Below are 19772 nucleotides of genomic sequence, written 5' to 3'. Positions count from 1 at the left end.
CTTCCCTCCCGCTGACTCTGCCAATTGAGTCAGTATGACGGCCGCCCCAAGCCGGAGGCAACGCTGACAGCTGGATTCGAGACCGGTGTCTCTTGCATTGGTGACGAGCGCAATGTCCGCTGCGCCACCCAGCCGCCAATATAAATCATTTTTTAAAAAGAACAATTTACTTGGTAATGAGTAATGAGTTCAACTTTAAAGGTAATACTCAATAGTAAAGACATGTCTAACATAAATAATAAATAATAAACAACTTACTGGAAAATCCTGCCTGCCACCAAATGACACACTTGGTGGCCTTTGATATTTACACTCAGCCTACCTGCAGCGCCAGCGCCGTGCGCCACTGTCTGCTCTGCTGGGGGTGGGAGAGGCACTGGATCAAACCATATGGGGGGGCACGGGGGGGTCACAATCTTTGGAAACTTAAAAACTTGCTATTAAGCGTCATTGCGTATTATTAATTTGATTGAAATTACGTAGTTATGGTTACATTTATATATTGGGGGGGGATATATCATATTTTTCATATGATCAAAAAGTGGTGGAGCAAGAGCATACCTTTGCTCCCCCAAGTTCAATAGTGGGAGAGCAGATGCTCCGAATGCTCCATTACGCAGGCGTCTATGTGTGTGTGTGTGTGTGTGTGTGTGTGTGTGTGTGTGTGTGTGTGTGTGTGTGTGGTGACTTTCTGTTACCATTCATGTTTAATGAATGTCTTTTGCTAGATTGACTTGGCCGACCTGCATCGGCGATGGGCGCCTGGCTAATGGCTGGTCTGGTCTCATGGCTAATGGCTGGTCTGGTCTCATGGCTAATGGCTGGTCTGGTCTCATGGCTAATGGCTGGTCTGGTCTCATGGCTAATGGCTGGTCTGGTCTCATGGCTAATGGCTGGTCTGGTCTCATGGCTAATGGCTGGTCTGGTCTCATGGCTAATGGCTGGTCTGGTCTCATGGCTAATGGCTGGTCTGGTCTCATGGCTAATGGCTGGTCTGGTCTCATGGCTAATGGCTGGTCTGGTCTCAGCCCACGGTTGCTTCTCTCATCAGGGAGAAAGGTAAGAGAATGATAGAACAGGAGGAAGGAAGGATAGAACCGACGTCCGCTTCTTGCCCCTCAAAGCTCGATGATGTTGACGGACGGCACAGACGGATGAAACTGCAAAAGAAATGAAACGATACGTTATTTATTTTAATTACACCTTCTTCTTTTTAGTTATAATTTCAAGATACCGTAAAAGAGCCCTTGTGAAAAAGTACAGTCTGTTAAAAAATTTAAATAAAGTACTAATTGACCACAGGAAAATACATTAGAGTAATACATTTACGTATCTGCAATGTACAATGTGTACGTGTTACAAATAAGTACATATTACCAAGGGCCTTTAAGCAGGGGGGTCTGTGGGTCTTCCCCCAGGAAACGTTGAGCATCAAACACTTAATTTCCTGCATTCTGGTGTACTTTTCTACACCAATATGTGGCTTTTCCGCATGATTTATGGTGGAAATGTTGAGATGGTATGGTCCTGTGTAGGGGTGTCTGAAATAGTTGGTTAATTATAGTTACATGTAAGAAGGATATATACATGCTTTTTACTCTGGGGAGGGGGTTGTCTTTCATATTAGCTATATTTTTGAGCGGGACTAATTTAACTCTTCTCAATATTGAGGAGGACATGTCCCCTGCAACCCCCCTAACCCTACACCTACAGACAGTATGTATATTACATATTCAAACAATGTAAACTGTTTACATTTTAAGAAAAGGTAATATCTCATGACATGAGTCTTAGACACAATCTGACCACAGCTATTTGATCACGGTTGGCCTTGTCTCCTTAATTAGTGCACTGCTCGCTGGGTTACCGACCACCAGGTCGGGGCTAGGGGGTGGCTACTTGGGTTCAAGCCCCGAATGTTTTCTGAAAAGCCCTGAATCTATTTAAAAAAATAATAATAATAATTTAAATAAAAAAAATGTTTTGTGTGACAATTAATCATTGTTACATGAAAATATGTTTGCACCAGATTTAGCAGAAGCTAATTTCCATCTGTAGTCTATCCAGCTGCTAACTGTATTTGAGTCAGTTAAGTCTTGGTGTTATGGTAGACTCAGACCTAAGCTTTAAATCACAATCAACAAGTTGACAAAAACATAATTCTTCCACCTTAAAAAAGATAGCTAAAGTACGGTTCAGGGTGGTCTGGTGTCATTTTCCAAGCCACATCGTTTCAAATGGAGTGCAATAGCGGCCGTAAGGTGTTAGGCGGCGGTATTGGACTTTTGAGATCTCAGACCCATCCCGAGTGATAACACAGGCTGCCGGCATGTCTTTATGAATGGAAATATCAAATAAAAGAAACAACGATGAAAACCCGACTATACTCTGGTTTTCGGGGGTCCTGGCGCTCAACGTTCGGCGAGTTAACCCTAGATCTTAGATCCTAATATGAAAAACGATGTGATTTAATGTTCTATGTCTTACCTTGACTTTGTCTATTTTACTGCTATCTATTTTATGCTTTATGTCTGCACTTTATGCATTGCTCTTGATCTGCCAATGTTGTGCTCATTTTATGAGTCTTTTTGTACTGCTGTGAAGCACTTTGAGCTGCAATTCTTGTATGAAAGGTGCTATACAAACACAGTGTATTATTATTATTATTATTAATTATTATTATTATTATTATTATTATTATTATTATTATTATTATTATTATTATTATTATTATTATTATTATTATTATTATTATTATTATTATTATTATTATTATTATTATTATTATTATTATTATTATTATTATAATAAATTATTATAGTTTGCTTCATTAATTAAAGGGTGTGAATTTAAGTGTTCTCTAGTGCCTTTTGTCTGCTTTAAGGTGGTGGTATAAGTTAAAGGTTGTGGTGTTGAAGTAAAAAAAATCCGGGCCCGCTCACGCGGGCACCTATCTGGGCTAAGCCCCGGATCTTCTACAATCATAAATCCGCTCCTGCCGACCACCTCCACCAAGCCTCTTCAACTCATCCAGAACGTAGCCCCCGTTTGATCTCCAACCTACCAAAGTCAGCCCATGTCACCCCACTTCTCAGGGACCTGCACTGGCTCCCCATTGCTGCACAAATCCGCTTCAAGCCCTCGACCTGGCATATCGCGTGGCGAAGGGAACGGCTCCTGCCTACCTCCGGTCAATGGTCTCTAACTACACACCCTCAAGACCCCTCCGCTCTACCTCCTGCCTCAGACCTACTCCTATCCGAGCTCCGGGAGGGTCATCAAATAGAAGCCGCCTATTTTGCTGATGACACAGTAGTGGTGGGCCTGATCTCTGCCAACGACGAGAGGGCCTACCTGGAAGAGATAGAGAATCTGTCACAGTGGTGTCAGGAGAACTGCCTCTCCCTGAACGTCAGCAAAACAAAAGAGATGATTGTGGACTTCAGGAGGTCGGGGGTCAAGGACTACAGCCCCCTCAGCATCGACGGGGCACCGGTTGAGAGAGTGAACAGTTTCAAGTACCTCGGAGCCCACATATCCGAGGACTTGACATGGACCACACACATTGACAGTGTTGTGAAGAAGGCACGACAACGCCTCTACTTCCTCAGGCGCCTAAGGAAGTTCCAAGTCAGTCAGAAGATCCTTAGGAACTTCTACTCATGTACAATCGAGAGCATCCTGACTGGCAACATCACCTCCTGGTTTGGGAATAGCACTGCACAAGACCGTAGCAGACTACAAAGAGTGACATGTTCAGCCGAACGCACAATTGGAGGGGGGCTTCCCACCCTCCAGAACATTTACAACAAGCGGTGCAGGGGGAAGGCTAAGAGAATCATCAAGGACTCCAGCCACCCGAACAACTGCCTCTTTGAACTGCTGCGGTCAGGCAAGCGATACCGGAGTCTTAAGGCGAGCACAGAAAGACTCAGAAGGAGCTTCTATCCCCAGGCCATCAGGCTGCTCAACAAACAATAAACACTATGCAGCAACCATCAAATGAACACAGCACACACATCCACACGCACACACTCACTTTAAACGGGCAACTCACTGCAGCACCCACTTTACACACTTTAGAACACCTAAACACACTTTACACTTTATATTTATTGGTAAAGGATTTGCACTACAACTCGCACACCTTACTGTAAATTGTACCTAAATTGTACCTCATCCCATTTCTGCTCTGCACTATATAGTATTGTATATTAGTACATTGCATAGTATATTGTATATTGTATGGTAACTCAGTTACTTCTATTCTGCATCGAACATTGTACATATGTCTATACTGAACACTGTGACCTATTTTTACTTCTATTTTACATGCTATACTATTTTATTTCATACTATCTTGTCTAACACAGTCTCTGGAGCGAAACAGTAAGAAGCATTTTGTATAAAAGTATTCTGTACTTCTGTATGACAACTATTAAAGAAACTAGAAACTAGAAACTAAACCTATTCTAGGTCCTCGCTCCACAATGGTGGAATGAACTTCCCACCACAGTTAGGACAGCCGAAACCTGACCAATCTTTCACTGTCGACTAAAAACTCGCTTCTTCAATCAATATCTGAAATGAAAAAAAAAGAAAAGAAAAAAACACTATCCTTCTTAGTTACTGTCCTACCAGGCACTTCTCCAACTATACTAATATGTATTTACTACTACTATGCACTCAAACCAAACCAAAGTTTCAGCACTGTTTGATGAGCATTGTTACTCAGCTGAAATAATTAGACCCCACCGCCTTTGGATTTTCCAGACTCCTCCATTCTGTCCGCACGGAAAACAGAGAAGGATGTTGCAGTCTCTCACGTCCCGTTGGAATCTGATCCTCGCCCTGAGGTCATCCATCTTGTTCTCCAGCGACTGGACATTGGCAATAAGAATGCTTGGCAGAGGTGGACGGTAAGCGGCATTGCTTAGTCTGTTCCATATGCCTCCTCTCTTTCCCCTGCGTTTACGTTTCGGTCTCCTTGGAAACGCTCTGCCATTTTGTTTGGCATATCTCTGTTGGCCAATCCTGGTCTAAAGTGTCGTTAAACTCCTCTTTCAGTCCAGAGTTTATGTCCATAAGTGACTGGGGGTCGTATGACGTCCATGCCAGTGTTGTTTTGATAAAAAAAAAGGTATTCAAAATAAACACAATAACGCACACTCGCTGCGGAGCTAGCCAGACGGCGAATGACTTCAGTCGCGCCATCTTCAACTTTATACTATGTACTATGCTACTATCCATATACTACTACCTACCATGCTAATGTCTACACCACTATGCACTCAGGGTGTAGCACTCAAGTCTGACCCTTAGCTCCCAGAGATGGACCCCTCCTGCTGACTTGTTGTTCACAATTTGTAAGTGGCTTTGGATAAAGGCGTCGGCTAAATGACTAAATGTAAACGGGAAGGTGATTAGACCCCCAAACTCACCTTGCTCCTCACCGGACCCCCACCGTGGTGCTCTGGTGTGCTCCTCTCCGACAGCGGCTTGGCCTTCTCCTTGCTGTGGCTGGTGAAGTTGTCGTTGTCCTTGATGATGTCATACTGCCTGCAGAACAGGGCGATGACGGCTGCCGTGGAGACGTGGATACAGACCGACACACACACGCGCGCACACGCACGCACGCACGCACGCACGCACGCACGCACGCACGCACGCACACACACACACACACACACACACACACACACACACACACACACACACACACACACACACACACACACACACACACACACACACACACACACACACACACACAGTGAGTGAGATGCATCATGGAGATACATAGAGTGAGCACTCACGTGGTTGATTGATTGATTGAACATTATATTAACAGATTGCAGAATGGGTACAATACTGTCATGATTTTAGCCTTATTTCACCTTTCTGTGAGGGACAGCTGTCTATTTTTGCTTTATTTCACCTCTCTGTGAGGGATAGCTGTCAATCCCGAGTGATTTGTTTCTGTAGCCGCATTTCTCAGAGACGCTCTCTGATTGGCTGACGCCTGTTGCTACACTGGTTAAGCTTAGGCACTCTTTCGAAGTTGGTTATGATTAGAGTTTGTCTTAGAGAGTGGCGATAGAACGGCAGGTAGTTTGCAGGCTGTTTGACGTGGAAATGGGCAAAGACACAGCTCATCACACGATTGGGCAAACGTGTCAGTGGCCAATCAGAGAGCGTCAGTCAGTGCCAATCAGAGAGCGTCTCAGAGAAATGCGGCTACGGAAAAAAATCACGCGTCAATCCCTGGTCCCTGTGGTTAATTGCCTCATGGGTTGGCAGGTGTGTGGGCTTGATTGCACCTGATCAGTGCAGCTGTGCCTATGGCCATGTTGAGTCTATTTATGTTTGGATCTCGCAGTGTCAACTGCTAATTCATTTCCTTGTGCTGGCTATACGTTTGGTCAGGCTTCTTATATTTAAGTGTAGTGCTGCCCTATTCAGCATTTAGCCTTCTTTTGTAGCCATCTTGTTTTACACTTAGTTTACACTTAGTTTACACTTTACTTTATAGAGGCTGAGTCCTTTATGGTAGTGTTTTCTTTTGTTCTTTTGGAACTGTCCTTTGGACATAAACTCCCTTGGTGGAGGTGTAGTAAATTCCCACAGACTTTCTACAATAATTTGAGGTTATTGTAGTACAATACAATGAGATTGATTATCTGGACGGAGGAGGAAAGATTCATACTTGATAGAATGGTTGGTCTCCTCATCTGGCTTAATGCAGATGAAGAATAAAACGTGTACGCCAGACAAACCAGAATTGTAGTTCAACTCAGCTGATTTATTTGATCAGAGCCAGGAGTCCAAGGTGAATAGAAGGTTGACTTCTACATACAACAGATGATCAGAGAATATTAACAGCTGTCTGTTGTACAGAAATATCACAATCAGGTTTGCATCTCAAACCTAAATACTGCACATCAAACAGTCACTTGGTTAACATAATTTGAACATACATGGTTTACTGTACACATTATACATGAGTAAATCTGGTTTACAGATCAGGGATCTGTACAACATTACTCTAATCTATGAACAACCATTGGTTTTCCCATGATTTACTCACGTAAAATGCATCAGCTCACAGTAGTTTCTGGGTGGTTTCGAAGCGGTGGGGGAGCCCCCAGACCCCCGGTTGGGTCCGGCCTGAGAGCTCCAGAATAACCCTATGTAGGCCCTTATATCCTATCATTTCTAGCCAATAATACATATGGCTGGTCCAATCCAGCGTCTTCTTGTGGGGGTTGATCTCTTGTGGGGGGTGTCCTTGTGGGCGCTGGCAGCCCCCCCCCCTTGGGGTTGTGGGGACGTGATGGGACAGAAGGGGCCCATCGGTGGCCCACGTCCGTGTGATCTTTTGCTGAGATGAAGGGACCTGGCTTGTCTCACGAGGGGGGGTGTGACATGATCGCTTTGACCCTTTGGGCCTTATTTACCATACAGTACTAATCTGATCACCTAGTGGGGGTGACCTTTGTCTATTCAACTATCCCTGCCACCACTTCTGCTAAACAGTATACAAGGCTGTTTATGAAATTCAACTCAATATTACCACAGAGGTTTATTGTTTTATGTTTTCAATATAAACTCTGTTTTTAGGAGTTGCCTTTGTGGCTTATTTATTCTTTCTACAATACCTTTTTAATGAGTGTCGTCCTGTTTTTTTTTTAACTTATTTTCTTAAATACTCACTTTGAGGCTTTCACCTGTAAAGGTTGTTTTGTGTTGTTTATTTTTCCCCTTCTCCTAAAACGTCAGCGTAAGCAGTTTTGTGGTTATTCGTTTCACGTATAACTTTAAGAGTCCCTATTATCTGCTCATGACCCACACACACACCCACAGCCCTCACAAATACAGTACAGCTCAATACACACAATTGTTAAGGGGATGCAGACCAGAGAAAGACTTTCGTCTTGTTTACATCAGGGTCCCCCATTTTCAATTCATCATAACATATATGACGTCACATACATGACATACAGACATTTATGACATACCAGATTTACAAATACAGTACTGTTTGTGATACAAAAAGAGAGTATATACATTTGGCAAATAAACTGTACATTGGAGGTGGTTGGGGTGGGGGGGGGGTAGGCGGGGTGGGGGGGTAACTGTACATTGGATTATCGACGAAACCTTACTTGGTCCCAAGAAGAGGGTCTTGTGTATTATTGGGTTAGGACATTTACTGTACATTGGAGGGGGTTGGGTTAGGACATTTACAGGGGCCAGTTTCGAATTGCAGTCTCCCGTAGGTGCTCCTTGAGAGTTGTTTTAAAAGTGGGTAGTGATTCACATTCCTTTACAGCTGTGGGTAGGGCGTTCCACATTGATGTGGCATAATTGCGAAACGTGTTTAGTCCCTTGTTTGAGCCAAATCTGGGTTTAACATGATTTGTGGAGCTCCCTCTGGTGTTGTGATTGTGGTATTCACTGACCTTTGGGAAGTATTTTGACATGTACATGGGTACCTTAGTCGTGTAGTGTATCTTGTAGACCAGGCCCATTGCAAGTTGCTGTACTCTGTCATCTACTATAAGCCATCCTAGGTTGTCAAAGTGGGCAGGGGTGAGGTGGGTTCTAGGAGTAAGGTCAAGCAGTAGTCTGTTTGTTTTGTGATGTTTACCGTGTATACCGCCACCTAGAGTATTGTATTGTTACCTCATTCTAATTCGTTTTTATAAGTGACCACATCTGATCAGTTGTACAGCCCTAGCCTATTCCTATTTTATTTTTTACTTAAAATTGTACTATATTCTATTGTGCTATATTTAATTTAGTTTATATCCCATCTCATTTTATTCAACCTCTTATTTACAGTTGTACAGCCCTGGCCTATATTTTATTTCATAATTATATTATTCTATTGTGCTTAACTTGGCTCATATTTCATTTGATTTTATCCCACCTCTTTATTGTATTATCTGTCTGTTAATGTCTGTCCGCTAATGTCTTACCGATAATGTCCAAAGCAAATTCCTTGTATGTGAAAACTACTTGGCAAATAAAGACCTTTCTGATTCTGATTCTGATTTTGATTCTAGAGGCTTTGGTTTGTTTTTGGAAAGTTACAGATCCCGATCACTGTTTGTGGCAGTAATGCGGACAATTCTAATGAAGAAGAAGCAGCGCTGGTTGATCGATTGACGGGTTGAGTCTTCTGAACTTGCCTCTGGCGTCGTGGTAGCAGTGAGAGAACTTTGGCTGTATTGTGTAGATAAGCGAGTGCTCTCTCTCTCTCACCCTATACCAACGTCAGGGCCCTCAGATCGGCTGAGAAGGGTCTCTTAACCACCCGTAGGTATAATTTCAAGTCTAGGGGGGGGGGGGGGGGGGGGGGGGGGGGCATGCTTTTGCGATCGTAGCCCCTGACCTCTGGAACAGCATCCGCATGTCCATTCAATCTGCCTCCTCCATCGAGTCTTTTAAATCTAAACTCAAAACCCACCTATACTGCCTGGCCTTCCCTGACTCACTTTGACCCTCGCCTTGCTTGTTGACGTGTTGTTTTTTCTGTTTATTCTATACGTTTCTTTGTTCTTAGCTATGTGAAGCACTTTGGTTGACAAGTGTCATGTCTAAATGTGCTATATAAATCAATTTGATTGATTGATTGAATCTCATGTGTCTCTATGGGATTGTTTCACTTTGTGTTTCACTCACAGACCCATCACTGGCACGTTGAAATGCCACGTGGATGGCATCATTCAGCTCATCAACGGGTTAATGATCCTAGTGCCTTTATATTGAAGCTGGGAGGTTGATGATGATACATTCTCTATATGCTACTTAAGACTGTGCCATCTGCAGCCCTCAGAGTTGATGGGTATGCAGTCAATTAGCTCACTCCTTTCATTACGGTTATGATGTTCATTAATATCCCTCTCTCCATGAACTGACATAACGATCCTAGTAATGAGAGCTTTTGAGCAATATCCATAACCATGACATAATTTCAAATGATACAGATGATTATTACTTTTTATACAACGGCATGCAAATTTCTCGATTCTGATTGGCCATTTACACGTCTTTATTGGCAACAATCCACGGTCCTGGGCTCAGGACCCGCCCACAACCGAATCACATATCACTCCCCGGCTCACTCCGGGAGAAAACAAGATCGCGGACAACAAATGGATATGTTGATAGCACCATGACGACTAAATATGAAGCGATTCTGTCAAGGGGAATGTGTTAGTCCTTTAAACAATGTTGGATGATGTAATTGATGGGTCTTGAGTCAATCTAGAACAAAAGAAAAATCGCGGATTGATTGATTGATTAATTGATTGATTTAAATTTCTACTTCCTTCCCACTGACTGCAGCGTTCACTCTCACTCTTCACTCTCACACTCGTCTGCACGCAGAATTCCCTCCCAAAACACTAGTCTAAATGCACAATTTAAAGTGAGACTGCAAGACGACTTTGGCTGTGTCTGTTCTGACTCTCTCCGTCTAAACATGACCTCAGGATGAGAGCGATGGCTATAACTGACAAGGAAACACGCGTCGGGAGCAGAGAGGGACATGTATGAATGTTAACTAACAAGTATCTCATCTGAAAACCGTATGTCAAGACTTCAAGCCCTCCAGGTGGCTGTTTACAGATTTATTTCAGTTTAATGTAATGTGTCTCTCTGTGTCTCTCTCTACCCTACATATGTTTTGTGTTGAATTAATTGACTAGACTAACTATCTTTCTGTGTCTTTTAATATTCATCTATTGAGGGAGGTTGTGGTTTTTCTGAAGTGCCCTTTTCACCCACACATTCACAACCAGTCTTCTACTGTTGGTAATGTTTAGGGGGGCCAGTGCCTTGCTCAAGGGGGACCATCAACGATAGCTGTTGAGGTAGGGGAGAGCGACACTACTCAGATTTTTCCGGGTCCAACCAGGGAATTGAACCAGTAACCCTTTCAGTCACAAGCACTGCATCACTAACCTCTAAGCGAGAGGTTCTCAAGCTGGGGGTCGGGACCTCCAAGTGAGTTGCAAAATGATTTCATCATCTTTTTAAGTTTCAAAGTATCAAAGTTCACCATTCTGTCAATGCTTGACTATGTAGGGGGGGTGGGGGGTCGCAAACATCCCACTGTTTTTAGGGGTCACAAGCCAAAAAGGCAGAGAACCACAACTCTACGGTGCTATCGCCCAACATCTCCTTCTCTCCACCCACTCTCTTTCTTCTCTTCTATCCTCTTTCTATCCTCTACACTACTTTTCACCCTCCATCTCTATCCCTCTTTTTCCACCGTCCTTTACCACTCTTCTCTCATTCTCTCCATCCCCAACGTGATTGGTATTACCCCACGCCATAGCCAAAATGGGAAACCCTTTTTGTGAAAGTCTGTCAGGTCTGCCAGTTCCCATTGTGTCTCAGTGACTCCTTAATCCGAGCAGGCAGGCCAGCGGAGAGCATTACTCATTACTCGAGCAGAGAGCATCTGGATAGGAAAAGCTCATTTGGGGAATGTTAAAAATAGTCTCATACTGTATGTGTTTTGAGCCAAATATACTAAAGGTTTCACCACTTTGACCAATTTGAGTCCGTTGTCAAAAGATGCAATGTGAAAGGTGCTACTTTATATAGATAGTTATTATTATTTAGTATTATTATATTGTAAAAGAAAAATGTATGCATTGAAATGTCTCGACGACATTGAAAATGAGGGTGACCTCAATTGTCCTTTTCGAGAATAAAGGTTTGAATATATACAGTGAGTACATACTGTATCTACTTACCTACAGTACCTACCTACCTACCTACCTACCTACCTACCTACCTACCTACCTACCTCCAGTGCCCACCTACCTACCGACCTACCTACCTACCTACCTCCAGTGCCCACCTACCTACCTACCTACCTACCTACCTACCTACCTACCTACCTACCTCCAGTGCCTACCTACCTACCTACCTCCAGTGCCCACCTACCTACCTATCTACCTACCTACCTACCTACCTACCTACCTACCTACCTACCTACCTACCTACCTACCTACATCCAGTGCCCACCTACCTACCTACCTACCTACCTACCTACCTACCTACCTACCTCCAGTGCCCACCTACCTACCTACCTACCTACCTACCTCCAGTGCCTACCTACCTACCTCCAGTGCCCACCTACCTACCTATCTACCTACCTACCTACCTACCTACATCCAGTGCCCACCTACCTATCTACCTACCTATCTACCTACCTACCTATCTACATATCTACCTACCTACCTACCTATCTACCTACCTAACTATCTACCTACCTACCTACCTACCTACCTACCTATGTACCTACCTACCTACCTACCTACCTATGTACCTACCTACCTACCTACCTACCTACCTACCTACCTACCTACCTACCTACCTACCTACCTACCTACCTACCTACCTCCAGTGCCTACCTACCTCCAGTGCCCACCTACCTACCTACCTCCAGTACCTACCTACCTACCTACCTACCTACCTACCTACCTACCTACCTACCTACCTACTTACTTACTTACTTACTTACCTACCTACCTACCTACCTACCTACCTACCTACCTACCTACCTACCTACCTACCTACCTACCTACCTACCTACCTACCTACCTAACTACCTATCTACCTACCTACTTACTTACTTACCTACCTACCTACCTACCTACCTACCTCCAGTGCCTACCTACCTACCTACCTATCTACCTACCTATCTACCTACCTACCTACCTACCTCCAGTGCCCACCTACCTACCTACCTATCTACCTACCTACCTCCAGTGCCCACCTACCTACCTACCTACCTATCTACCTACCTATCTACCTATCTACCTACCTACCTACCTATCTACCTACCTAACTATCTACCTACCTACCTATCTACCTACCTACCTACCTACCTACCTACCTACCTACCTACCTACCTACCTACCTACCTACCTACCTACCTACCTCCAGTGTCTACCTACCTACCTCCAGTGCCCACCTACCTACCTACCTACCTCCAGTACCTACCTACCTACCTACTTACTTACTTACTTACTTACTTACTTACTTACTTACTTACTTACTTACTTACTTACTTACTTACTTACTTACTTACTTACTTACTTACTTACTTACTTACTTACTTACTTACTTACTTACTTACTTACTTACTTACTTACTTACTTACTTACTTACTTACTTACTTACTTACTTACGTACGTACTTACTTACTTACTTACTTACTTACTTACTTACTTACTTACTTACTTACTTACTTACTTACTTACTTACTTACTTACTTACCTACCTACCTACCTACCTACCTACCTACCTACCTACCTACCTACCTACCTACCTACCTACCTACCTACCTACCTACCTCCAGTACCTACCTACCTACCTACCTACCTACCTACCTACCTACCTACCTACCTACCTGCCTACCTCCAGTAACTACCTACCTACTTACCTACTTACCTACTTACCTACCTACCTACCTACCTACCTACCTACCTACCTACCTACCTACCTATCTACCTACCTATCTACCTACCTACCTACCTACCTACCTACCTACCTACCTACCTACCTACCTACCTACCTACCTACCTACCTACCTACTTACCTACCTATCTACCTACCTACCTACCTACCCACCTATCTACCTCCAGTGCCTGCCTACCTACTGTCATGTAAGGTATTGGCTCGTGTTGCTACACGGACAGGTATATATGTGGCACAGTACTTCCTGGTGGGGAAGCTAGTAAACAGTCAACGTGAACACACGCTCTCCGTCTCGTTATTATATGTGAACCAAAGAGTACGAGGTTTACACAACATGGTGTCAGAAGTGGGATAACTTAATATAAGGAGACGAGAGAAAAAAAAATATGTGTCGCAGCAGGGAACGAGAGGAGGCCCCTCGTCACTAGAGGCCCCAAATTATTATTATTATTTTTTTTACTTTTATTTTCTTTTCTTTTGGAGGCCCCTCGTCACTAGAGACCCCAAATATTTGTTTATTTTTTTTTAACTTTTATTTTAAACATTTTTGGAGGCCCCTCGTCACCCCACATTTAATTTTTTTTTCTTATTATTTTGGAGATCGATGTCATACTGTGACACTGAATGATTGGCACTGACTGACGCTCTCTGATTGGCCACTGACATGTTTGCCCAATCGCGTGACGAGCTGTGTCTTTGCCCATTTCCTCGTCAAACAGCCTGCAAACTACCTGGCGTTCTATCGCCATGCTCTAAGACAAACTCTAACCTTAACCAACTTCGAAAGAGTGCCTAAGCTTAACCAGTGTAGAAACAGGCATCGGCCAATCAGAGAGCGTCTTGCCAGAAATGCGGCTAGGTTTAGAAATAACGCGACTAGGGGCCTCCACACTACACACTAGTACTAGTACTAAATACCTATATGTCCCTATGCCATAAATGTCATGTATGTTGTGTATGTCATAAATGTCTATATGAATTGAAAATGGGGGACCCTGATATAAACAAGACAAACGTCTTTCTCAGGTCTGCATCCCCTGCCTTAACAATTGTGTGTATTGAGCCGTACTGTATTGTACCCATTCTGCAATCTGTTAAATAAAGTTTTCATTCATTCATTCAGTAAAAAAAATAAAAGAGATACGAAAATTTGAAATATAGGCCTCTCTCTTATACATGCCTCCTCCTAATACAAGCCTGGTATCCACTACAGTTGAAACAAATACAAGCCGGGGTTACTATTAGAGGAATTACGGTATTCTATATATTTTTTAAAGTGACGCCACTGTGCGTGCGTGCACGTGTGTGTGGGGGGGCCTCCACAAGAATCTGGCCCAGGGGCCTCTGAAGTCTTAATCTGGCCTTGAGCAGCAGGCAGCTGCACATGTAGAGGCCATACAAAAATATGAATGGCAGAAGGTACAACAGTACAGGACTGACACACAGTCTCTTGGATGTGGCAGATGTGGAAATATTAGAAGACATATGTGGAGAGAATGCCCTGCCCGTGATGCTGTGTGTAGGGTGTATAGGACACTTTGCAAAGACATGCAGAACAGAGAAACGGGTCCATGACATCACACTGGCACACACAGGGGCTTCTCCAGATGTGCCTTCTCAAGATGAAGAGGAGGACTTTGCGTTCCTGAATGTAGTAAACCTAGAGGAACCTGAAGATGAATGGCTGGAACTGTTAGAGCTGAATGGACAGGAGGCCATATTCAAGCTGGATACAGGTGCCCAGGTCACAGCGGTGCCAAGTAGCATGCACTCAGTTGAAAAACATGGTCATCTACAGCCACCACAAAAAGTACTGTATGGACCAGGGAAATACAAGTTAAATACAAGAGGCTGCTTCAGTGGTGAACTAACCATTAGGAAGAGAACAACAGCACAATTAATCTATGTTGTAGAAGAGCTAACCAGGCCCCTCCTAGGCCTTCCTGCAATAGAGGCGCTTGGACTCATAAAGCGGCTGCACACAGTATCAGCCCAGCGAGGTGATGTCAAGGTTCAATACACCAAAGTATGCTCAGGCTTAGGGAAGCTAAACGGGCCCTACAAAATTGGGCTAGAGCCTGATGCTGTCCCATACGGCCTGTCAAGTCCACGTCCCTTGCCCCTGCGAGAGACGGTGAGGGCGGAACTGTGTGGCACATGTTCACAACACAGGGCAGAACGCAGAGAGCCCTTAGTCCCCACACCAGTGCGAGAAAGGCCCTGGCAGCGGGTCGCTACAGACTTGTTCTTATGGGAGAAAAATACTTATATGGTGGTTGTGGATTTTTTCTCACATTACATGGAGGTTGCCCATCTTAAGGTAGCTTCAGCTGAGACGGTTGTGGCTGCATTGAAAGACGTATTCAGCCGTAACGGGACCCCACAGACCCTGGTTTCGGACAATCGGGCCCAATACAGTGGGTTGCCCTTCCGGAACTTTGCTAGTGAGTATGGTTTCACCCATGTGACCAGCAGTCCACGGTATCCGCAGGCAAATGGAGAGGCTGAGCGGGCCGTGGCTACGGTGAAAAGACTGTGGAAAGGGGGAGGCGACAAGGCAAAGGCGCTGCTGGTATACCGCGCCACGCCCCTGGAGAGCGGTTATTCCCCTGCACAGCTCCTCATGGGGAGACAGATTCGCTCCAACATACCACAACTCCCAAAGTCTCTACTCCCTCGCGGGCCAAACCTCAGGGACTTCGGGGAGTCGGAGATGCAGGCAAAAGAGCGACGACGTCGCTACAATCTGCGTCAGGGAGCCCGTCCCTTACCTACACTGCAGTGTGGCCAAAAGGTGTGGCTCTCCAAAGCGGACGGAGGAGGGTCTGTCATACAGCGTACAGACGGACGAAGGACAGTTGAGAAGAAATCGTGCTCACCTGTGCACTCTTCAACAACCGGCTCCACAGACAACAACACCTGAGGTACCTGAGCCGACTGTGGAACAAGGTAACTCAGACACACACACATGCCAGCCAGCTCGATGTGGCAGTGACATTAGAAATGACAGACATTCTGATAACACCAAAGTGCCCTATGTGACTTTCTCTGGCAGAGTGTCACATCCTCCAGTTAGATTGGATATGTGAAAGACTGTTTGAAAAAAAAAAAACAGTAAATGAAGTATTGTGATGATCGGAGAATGTGAATTGTTTCTGAAAAAAAAGAAAAAAAAAAAGAGAAAAAAAAAGATGGGAAGAGAAAGGAAAGATGATGTGATTTGTAGGTGTTCATAAGTTCAGTAAGATTTATTGTTTGAAAATGTTATGCAAATATTGGATGCCTATTGTGGTGTAAGATTTTTTATTATTATTATTATTATTATTATTATTATTATTATTATTATTATTATTATTATTATTATTATTATTATTATTATTATTATTATTATTATTATTATTATTATTATTATTATTATTATTAATATTATTATTATTATTATTATTTGTTATTAACACTTTAATCGCCGAAAACGCTGGAACTCGTCTTTCCCCGCCATGCTCATTATGCCGAAGACGCCGTAACTCGTCTTTGATATCAATATTTCAAAAATCTGTGATCGAAATCATATTTCTCCTCCGGGGACCTGAGATATACTGCTGATCTCCTCTCAACTCTCTAACGGTTCAAGAGCGCCATCTGGTGGCCGATTGGCAGATCGCCCAAACAGCAAACCGGAAACAGGAAACTGGTGCTCATCCAAATTCGGTCCGACCACTCGCTATAGCTCCCGGGACTCCATCTTGACACACTGGATAATCGATCGCTCACCCTAACTCAATAAACAACATGATTTGGACGTATATACTATTATACAACCTGGAAATGGATCCGGTATTTCTCCATCCCATAATAGAAAAAATTCTGTTCCACGCTCATCCCCCAACGGCGCGAAGAAGCCACGGTGAGTTTCAGCGTTATTTTCTAACGTGTTCCATATAAACTGCTCTGATGATCATATGACCCACACTAGGTGAATGATATAACATTGCCCACGGAATTATAAACGACCCCCCGCCCATCCGGTCAACATCAGATTATACGTAGTAACTTCTAGAAGTACCTCCAGTTGAAATTTTTTATCTGGCACCGATCGCTACCAAACTGTATTTGATCATCAATATAATGCATTTGGGGCTATAAATCAAGTTCTGAAGAAAGCTGCAGAAAACGATAAAAACATACTTATACTTTAGACCATATTTTAGTATGAATATGTGAATGAAAAAGTATAACGTAGCTACACCCTGAACAATAGATATAGGACCATAATAATGTCAATTTAGCAATACAATTTAAAAAGTTATAGCCCTGCAAAGAAGGGGAACTTCTCCATAGACAAATAGAGATGGCGAGGGATGGTAAATTATGAATTTAACCATTTTACCTACCTACCTACCTACCTACCTACCTACCTACCTACCTACCTACCTACCAGGGGTGTAAAGTACTTGAGTAATTGTACTTTGTTACAATACTTAAGTACTGTTTTGGGGGATTTGTACTTTACTCTAGTATTATTAGGTTTGTATACTTTGTACTTTTACTCCATTACATTTCAGAGAAGAAAAACATACTTTTTACTCCTTACATTTAAAATGCAGACCTACAAAGTACAAAGTACAAATCTCACAGGTCCAATCATTTTAATTAGTATATTTTAATTGTTTATCTGGCCGAACTAACGTTAACGTTATTAATCCTGCGACCGCAGGTAAACAGCCAATCAAATCCCCATCAATGGAAAATGAACCCGCCCATACCCTTGCTGATTGGGTCCTTGTGCAAGACTAGAAAGCGGGGATCTTTGATTAAATACCTGCTATCAGAAGAATAGACAGTCAGATCCGCATTATGCTGTGGTTAATATTGTGATATTATTCAGGGTACTCCAGTATTCTGTCTTTAATATTGTGATATTATTTAGGGTACTCCAGTATTCTGCTTTTAATATTGTGGTATTATTCAGGATAATCCAGTATGCTGTGGTTAATATTGTGATATTATTCAGGATACACCATTCTGTTTTTAATATTGTCATATTATTCAGGATACTACAGTATTCAGTCTTTAATATTGTGATATTATTCATGCTGTGATGTGAATGCCGTCCATGTTAGTTTACCTTCAATGGAGAAGTGCATTAAATAATTGTAATGCAAAAAAAGTGTCCTCTGTTCTTTAATTTCAGCATTGTCTATCGCAGAACACATTCCATTGTGGGCAGAGTGTATGCTTGGTTTCATTCCAGCCTTGCCTAAACACCAGCTGATGATTTCACTAATTGGCTCACCTTAACTCACCTGGTGCAAGTTAAAATGAAAACTTGCCCCACAATGGAATGAGTTTGAGACCCCTGGTCTATCCCTTTAAAAAATAAATTTACTTTTACTTTTTAGTACTTAAGTACATTTAAAAGTAGGACTTTTTTTACTTTTACTCAAGTGTGTTTTTAGCCAGATACTTTGACTTTTACTTGAGTCAGATTTTGAGACAGTACCCATACTTTCACTTAAGTATAATTTCTGGGTACTTTTTACACCCCTGCTACCTACCTACCTACCTACCTACCTACCTACCTACCTCCAGTACCTACCTACTAGGGGTGGGACGGTTCACAAAATGGACGGTTCGGTTCGTATCACGGTTTTGGGGTCACGGTTTTCGGTTCGGTTCGATATACGTAAATTTTTATTAAAAAAAAAGTGTAACACTCAAAAATCTAAACATGCTTCATTTATATATATATATATATATATATATATATATATATATATATATATATATATATATATATATATATATATATAAAAGTTTACAGTGTTACAGTGTTTACAGCCTTAAATAATGTTTGGCACACAAAGACCGAACTGACTGAAAAATATAGACTATGTAACTGAGGGGTACAATTCCCTGACTGTATTACTAGATATGATACTTACTACCACTACCTTTGTACTTAATATTCGGCCACCCAGTACACGGCATAAATATATTATCATAAACACTCTCACGTAGATGAAACGGATCCAACACAAATGTACGAAGTCGAAACAGGTATTTATTTCTACACAGCGATGGTGTGTAGAACAAGCACTTAATCACTTAATTACATTTATGAATTGAAATAGTATGCACTTTTATGGCAAAGAGTATTCGTCGGTATATCAATAGAGAATGTCCAATCTCTGAAGGCGCAGGTGGTAAATATACGACCTGGAATAGTTAAGGAATAACAGCAATGATACTTTAATGATTATATACTAGAT

General features: G+C 42.8%; 1 protein-coding gene across 1 annotated transcript in view; it reads right to left on the bottom strand.

The window, feature by feature from the left end:
- Positions 1 to 1118: 1118 nt before the first annotated feature.
- fndc4a (fibronectin type III domain containing 4a) overlaps positions 1119 to 19772 on the bottom strand; it is a gene marked incomplete at its 3' end in the record, with an annotated part of 199307 nt that continues 180653 nt past the window's right edge. The window contains exons 5-6 of the mRNA XM_084314153.1: positions 5442 to 5581; positions 1119 to 1160 (exon numbers count right to left, since the gene is read on the bottom strand). Coding sequence (XP_084170279.1) covers positions 1119 to 1160; positions 5442 to 5581 — 182 coding nt within the window. The remainder of the gene's footprint in view (positions 1161 to 5441; positions 5582 to 19772) is intronic.

Source organism: Notolepis coatsorum, assembly GCF_963971535.1.
Source record: "Notolepis coatsorum genome assembly, chromosome: 5".
Classification (NCBI taxonomy): Eukaryota; Metazoa; Chordata; class Actinopteri; order Aulopiformes; family Paralepididae; genus Notolepis; species Notolepis coatsorum.
Note: the sequence above shows the minus strand (reverse complement) of the source record. Positions and strands in the feature narration are given on the sequence as shown.